Genomic DNA, 7,416 nt, shown 5'->3' with positions numbered 1-7,416 from the left:
GACGAGAAAATATTTAATACTTTAGACTGTGTGAAAACGGCTAAGCTGTTTAATACGTTGTTGGTAAGTCGATTTGATAATGTGGTACCATTATGAACTAGCTGTAATAACACGTTTCTTGTCACATGCGAGGAAAGTGACAGCGTATCTGTGCGAAGGTAGTCGGGCCCATTATGGAAAAGTACATATCACCTCGAGACCATCCACGCTTTCCGCAGGAACACAGGACGCGGCAATCGCCGCTACCTAACGGCCCGTCCTTAGTAAGCACAAGACTTCTCACTTGTGTATTTGAGACAACAAAAGATTAGCATTACTCGCAAATATACAACTGAGTTCAAAGGGCTCTGGGCTGGCAGACGGCCTTCCTCCGTTTTCGTGCGAAGAAGATTTGGGATAGGAGATTTTTTTTACTCAGATGTATGGGCAGGCCAAATCTTGTGTAGGCTAGTCCTAAAGGAAACTTTATTTTACATATATCAATTTGTATCATTACTCATTAGCGAATTTGAAATTGCGGCCATATTAAAGACTTTTCTTTATACAAGCCCAAAAACTTTAAATTACATTTGTTTCTGTTTCAATTTTGTCCCACACGTGATCAAACCAAATAAAATGAAAATGGTCAAAATATGTCTACGCTGTTTAGAAGATGCATAATTAAAGAATTGTTTTGAAGTATTAGTGATCATTAAAACAAAAAACATATCGGCCAGTCTAATACAAATTTATAAAATTGGTAAATAGATCCAATGATTTTCTCCGAAAAGATTTCCACCACCAAAGATCTAGGCCTAAATAGTCGATACAGTGAATCAATATCTGTTTACCCTATTGAAGAAACAATATTGCGCACTAATAGGCCGTGTGGGCGTGGTTAGCGTGCTAATCACGCCTACTAATAGCATGTGGTCTTTTGGTGGGCTTTTAAAACCGCGGGACACCAACTTCGTTGTCAAAAAACCTGGTTGCCTCACACACATCAAATCGTCAGAGGACCGTGGTAGCCGTGGTTTGCAATCGGACTTGTGACAGATTATTCTCAGGAACTATGACTTCTTCCAACCCCGACCAACGTCTGGATCATCTGCTCAGCGCGGTGGAGACCGAGTTTCAGAAAGGCAGTGAGAAGGGCGATGCTTCAGAGCGGGATATTAAACTCGAGCTAGAGGATGCAGACCTGTGGGGAAAGTTCAAAGAACTAACCAACGAGATGATCGTAACAAAAACTGGAAGGTATGTTGTTTTTTCTTCTATGGGGCAGTTCTGCTATGTCCTAGCTACTCCTAACCTTGCGGTCACATTTTAGGCCTAAAACGTCTGTTAGTCCTTATCACTTCTATTATGTGTCTTTTTGAAGTTCTAACGCGAACTACACGTAGAGATGTATTTCCCAGATGAACCGATCAATATATTAAGAGAATGGCGGTTGAACAACCTCTATACGACAACATAGGCCTGGAAGTCATGCTTTACACACTGCATGCCAAAAGCATTGGCTTGACAGAAGCCTAAACTGAGTAGGCTATTACATTCGCGGTACTCTGTTAAATCAGCTGTCTTTCAACCAAACTAACCTCATGTTTTATTATTCAGGCGGATGTTTCCAGTTCTGCGCGCTAACCTCTCGGGCCTAGATCCCAACGCCATGTACTCCGTTCTGCTTGACTTCGTCGCTGCGGACAACAACCGCTGGAAGTACGTGAATGGCGAGTGGGTACCCGGCGGCAAGCCCGAGCCCCAGAGCCCCAGTTGCGTCTACATCCATCCAGACTCGCCGAATTTCGGTGCGCATTGGATGAAAGCGCCTGTCTCCTTCAGTAAAGTCAAACTGTCCAACAAACTCAATGGAGGTGGCCAGGTAAAAATCATTTACTACATTTTTTACAAGTTTATTTAGATTGGCAGCTCTCTTGGGTTCTTTTGTTGGTATCAGATGAATAGTTTCAACAAAATACAAACATTGTCACAAAGAACTTTATTGCTGGCTGTGGTTGAGGACGCTTTTGAAGCAGTTTTCTTTATAATGTATGCAAAATGAGTACAGTTAGTCATCAACATTTTGCACAGTCTCAATTATGTTCTGTACATGACAAGGACACTTCTGTATATTGGGTTCAATTTAATGTTAATCTGAATGGATGTTTTTTTTTCAGATTATGCTGAACTCCTTACACAAGTATGAGCCCAGATTACACATCGTAAAAGTTGGTGGCATTCAGAAGATGATCAGCAGCCAGTCTTTCCCTGCAACCCAGTTCATTGCTGTCACCGCATATCAGAACGAGGAGGTGAGTGTTTCCTTCATTAGCACTGCAAACAGAGCTTTGACTACCTAAATCTCCAGGGAACAAGTGGGGCCTGATGGCTTACTATCATTTCCTCTCTCTCTCCTTAGATCACAGCTCTGAAGATCAAACACAACCCCTTTGCCAAGGCCTTCCTGGATGCTAAAGAGAGGTAAACAACAACTCAGTTACTGAAGTGTCTTTCGAGTGGCAAAACAGACCAAACTATTTCCTATAAGCATACCACACTATCATACACTATAAGGACATTATAAACTGACCTATAGATGTGTAGTGTTCTTTAGCCAATTTATGTTAATCCAGATTACTGTGAATGTCTATGCAGTCTAAAGTGAAACAGAGGTGTGAATTTTACTTTTTCTTTTTTGAAAAGTAGAAGTGATCACAAGGACGTTCCCGACCACGGCTCAGACAACCAGCAGGGCGGCTATTCACAACGTAAGTCTCCTCCTAAAGCTTCAGGAGATCATGTCAGCAGCTATTCAGCTCGCCTTCCAACATGGCTGCCACATATAATAACAACCTCTCTCTGTTTCCTTTCCCCTGCGTAGTTGGCGGTTGGTTCCTGCCCAGCAACGGTCCCATCTGTCCCAATAGCAGCCCTCCCCAGTTCACCGGGACCGGGGGCCACTCGTCGGGGTCATACTGTGAGCGCTACTCCAGCCTGAGGAACCACCGGGCGGCACCATACCCCAGCCACTACCCCCACAGAACCAACGCCACAAGTAAGGCCTGACCTGAGGTTTCCTTACAGCACTGTGAGACACAGGGCTTATTGTTACAGAGGTGTTGGAGTCACAGTGGTAGTTACAGAAGGGCTTTTGTAGTAGTTACACTTGAGTATAAGTAGATAAATAACTGTTATAATAACTCTTTAGTTTGCTTTTGTTAATGATCCAAAATTGAAAACAAATGAGGAATAATATAAATACCCAAACATTAGTCTGGCATTCAGTTTTTCTAGCAATATATATTCTAATGAATGTATTTTTTTTATTATAATTTTTTTAACAAATGTATCTTTGTCTTTGTAGACCAATATATGGATAACTCATCAGGAGGCCTTGGCACCCATGACAGCTGGTCGGCACTGCAGATCCCCAACTCCGGTGGAATGGGCGGTCTGGCCCACACTACCAACACCACCTCCAACACCAGGTAAGATTATCAATACAGCATTTAAAATAAATATTTCCATTATAAAATCTATGACTTCTCAAATGCGATGAATATAAATATGTATGTATAGTGAAATTTTATCATTTAATTTCCTTATACTGTATAGAATAATCTGTAGATCTCTTCAGAATTTATTTTTTTCTCATCCTAAAGTACGCTTTGAGTTTAAAGTCCTTGCTAACTGACTCTTCCTCTCTGTCTCAATCCGTAGCCAGTACCCTAGCCTGTGGTCGGTTGCTGGGACGACCATCGCTCAGTCCGGTTCCACGTCGGGTTCTATCCCCAGCGGCCTAACGTCTCAGTTCCTGCGCGGCTCCTCCGTCTCCTACTCGGGTCTCACCTCCTCATTGCCCGTCTCCTCTCCGGCCTCCATGTACGACCCAGGCCTGACCGATGGCGGCATGGGGGACACCCAGTTCGAGAGCTCCATCGCCCGCCTCACCGCCTCCTGGGCACCGGTTGCACAGAGCTACTGAGAATGCTACGCTATGTGATTAACAGACAAACAAACAAACAAACAGACAAACAGTTTTACCAAACCTCAGTTGGTTATGAAGAAGAGGGAATCAAAATCACCCGGCCATACACAGTCAGGACTCTGGCGTGCCTGAGGTGGGACTCTGGATCGGCTTGTGTTTGAACAGACTTCACCTCGTTAGCTCTTCAGCTTCACAGAGCTTTGGGAGGCTTCAGCTGGAAACAGGACAGCAGGAAGGCTTAAAACCCAGCCGGGCATTAGAACGAAGCCAACGTCTCTTCTCGGCCCGGTGTGTCCTGTCAGTCGTTGTCCCCAACGGCGGGCGGCGCCCTGACATTCGTACCCTGGCGTGAGACAATCATTAGAGACAGAACTCAGTAAACTCAGACTTGGAGGGTCTATAAAAGAAGCAGTGGTCTCTCAAACCTGAGCATTGGGCCAATGATGGCATTTAATTGTCTACTGTTACATTTTTGTTCAATTTAAAATAATAATTATTATTGTTATTAATACTAGTATTATTATTATTATAACTAAAGTTTGATGACATGATGATCTGTTTGTGTATATGTGTAAATAAATAATTATTATTTCTGTATTCTCTGGTGGCCATATGAAGGTGTCTCTTAAGGAAATGACTGTGTGATGGCAATGAGAAGTGACATGCTTACTTTATGTGTTCACTCTTGAGTGTCTTCTGATAGTGGAAAGACACAGAAAAAAAAAGAAACCAAAGAAACCAAACACATGTACAGATCTATCTATTTGTATTTGTTGGACTCAACTGGAGTTTTATTTATGTCATTTTTAATAATAAATTAAGAAAAACAACCGGAGCGTTCTGTGCGTCCTTTTTTGTGAAAGTCCCTAAAATCCATTAGTAAGATGGAGATCTGACTCAACGACAACGCCAAGAAAATCCATGTTTGGCCATTACATCTCGTACAAATAAAACTTCTTTTGAGATATACATAGGTGTGTAAAGTGCTGTCCATTAAAGGGAAATGTCTTTAACTCCATTAAATGATATGATGGAACAAATTGCAAAAGCAAATTGAGCAAGATATGTCAGAATGATAGAGGGAGAGGTAGCTTATTTGGGTAATTTAAAAATGAGAGGAATAGATCAGCAAATAAAGATAAAAGCTGCAAGAAAGTGGGAAATGGAATCTTCCTTTCCTCTTATTCAAATTTAAACAATAAAGTTTAAAAGATTTTGATTTTTAACACACACGAGGGGAATATCAGAGAACAATGCTTCAACCATCAGCATACTGAGAGCAGCACTGGTAAGAGGTGAGTTAGATGCATCAGTATTAGATATTATTATCATATCAACACACTGGTGTGGACAAGGTGAGGAATTGATGACACAGACAGCGATCCTCCTAGTGGAAGTTTCTCAGAAGCTTTCATAACTTCCCCAAAAACATGAAACTTATTTTCCCAAAAACATTCCAAGTCCAAATTCCAGTCCAAGCGCTTGGGCAGTTGTATTGCCTTTAGAGCACGCTTGACCAGTGCACCTACCACCTAATTGTCTTACCCTGTTATGGCTGTAATTAAGTGTTGTCTGTCGATTTATTCCATTTTATTTAGTGTATTCTATTTAATTTTGTTTATTCCATTTTATCTTGTCTTATTTTTTTATTCTTTCAATATCTAATGCACTATGTACAGCACTTTGGTCAGTGCAAGCTGCGTTTAAATGTGCTCTAAAAATAAACTTTACTTACGTACTTACTTACTTACTTACCGTCATACCACAAAAGAAGTGCTTTTTGGAAACACTTACACGGGCAAAACAGTCTGGTCCGTTTAACTATTCAGAGTTCAGTGACAGTGTCTGCAAGGTATTTCAAAACAGATAAACCTACTTTGTCAAACTACATTTTGTTCTTAAGCAAAGAGGTACACATACAAAAATAAAATAAAAAGTTTAGCTTGGTGAGAAAAGATATCTTTGCTTCTCAGAAAATGTACTATTTAACTACTTGACAATTTTTTAAAAGCAGTTGAGGCCTTGGACAAATTTACTAGAAGTTGAAAAAAGTTATTTTGACAAAAATCTACCTTTTAAACACAAAAGGAAATGCAGTGTTATTTTGATTTCTTACCTGCACAATATCAAACGTCTTGGTAATGACACAATTGAATTACAATGCAGTAAAATCTTTGGAACAGTTTATTACTACTATGTGAAATAAAATGAAAATTTAAAAATATTATTAGCTTCTTATAGATGTAAATCAATCAACTTGCTGCTTTGTCATGGAGTCACCCTTTTAAAATCCAGTAAAATCCTTGGACAAGTCTTCATGATATGGGTCAGTAACTATTCAGAGTGAATTAGAACAGGCTGTATTGTGAAGTTTATATGAGATCAAAATGTGAGCACATAGACACAGTTCATTTTTTTTAATAGGTAAGAAAGCTTGTTCTGACAAAGGACTTTGTTCCTGAACCAAAATAGAAAACAAGCCTAAATGGATATTACTTCTATTCAATTATCATCTTAAAGCTGTCAAACCAATTCTGACACACCTCATTCTTGATAAAAGATATTTTTTTTAAACAAAATGTTTATTTTTAAAACAAAAATATTTGTACATTTATGCGCAAAGATCTTCTCTCTTCACACACCAAGTCTGCCTTTTGAAGGGCCGCTGCATTGAAGCCGTGGACTCGTGTTCACGCAGTGCTAATATGATGTGGCTGCGTTGTGTAGCTGCTATGAGAAGTGAGCCGCCAGGTTAGCGCATGCGAGGCGTCTCTACCTCTCACGGCGCTTCGTTAAAATCTGCAGGACGGTGTGACACAAGGCCAACACACACACACACACACACACACACGTTTCCAATTCCGTGTCATCCAAAAAAAGGAGAGAGGAGAAACACAATATTAAACGGCAGCCGTGGAACACAGCATCACACCAGGGAGAGAATTAAAAAGGGAGAGGGGCCCCTATAAACCACTCGAGGCTTTAAATCACTTGCTTTCTTCAGGTCACTTCTCACCTACCATTTATTTTCTCCAATCTTGGATCTTCCTTTCTCTATTTCAGGATCTAATATTCGCTTTTAGGTTTGTTGCTTCTTATAAGGAGAAAACGATACAACCTTGATGATTGCTCAACAACAACAGTAATTTAACAACAACAGTACCATCCAAGACAGGTCAATTCAGCTTCATTCATTTACAATAAACTATTTTCAGTAAAAGTCGACCGATTCAAGCCCAGAACTCATAAAGTCCGGCCCGTGTGGCGGTCCTCTCTGGGGTTTCCACATTCACCCTGAGTTAAGTGAAAGTCCCTAAAACACACACACACACACACAAAAACACGCACACACACACACACACACACACACACACACACACACAAACACACGCACACACACAGACACAAACACACGCACACACACACACACACGCACACGCACACGCACA

The 7,416-nt window shown here is 40.8% G+C and overlaps 1 protein-coding gene across 1 annotated transcript; it reads left to right on the top strand.

Moving 5' to 3' along the window:
* Positions 1–1,051: 1,051 nt before the first annotated feature.
* On the top strand, positions 1,052–3,964 carry tbxta (T-box transcription factor Ta; the record flags this gene model as incomplete). The annotated part of the gene is made up of 8 exons (XM_080858980.1): positions 1,052–1,236; positions 1,597–1,861; positions 2,157–2,291; positions 2,399–2,460; positions 2,686–2,747; positions 2,861–3,034; positions 3,344–3,467; positions 3,700–3,964. 8 exons carry the CDS (start codon positions 1,052–1,054, stop codon positions 3,962–3,964), a joined length of 1,272 nt encoding a protein of 423 aa, XP_080715106.1.
* Between the last annotated feature and the right edge of the window lie 3,452 nt (positions 3,965–7,416).

The sequence above is a fragment of the Sprattus sprattus genome, assembly GCF_963457725.1.
Source record: "Sprattus sprattus genome assembly, chromosome: 20".
Lineage (NCBI taxonomy): Eukaryota > Metazoa > Chordata > Actinopteri > Clupeiformes > Clupeidae > Sprattus > Sprattus sprattus.
This window is presented reverse-complemented; position numbering and strand designations above follow the sequence as displayed.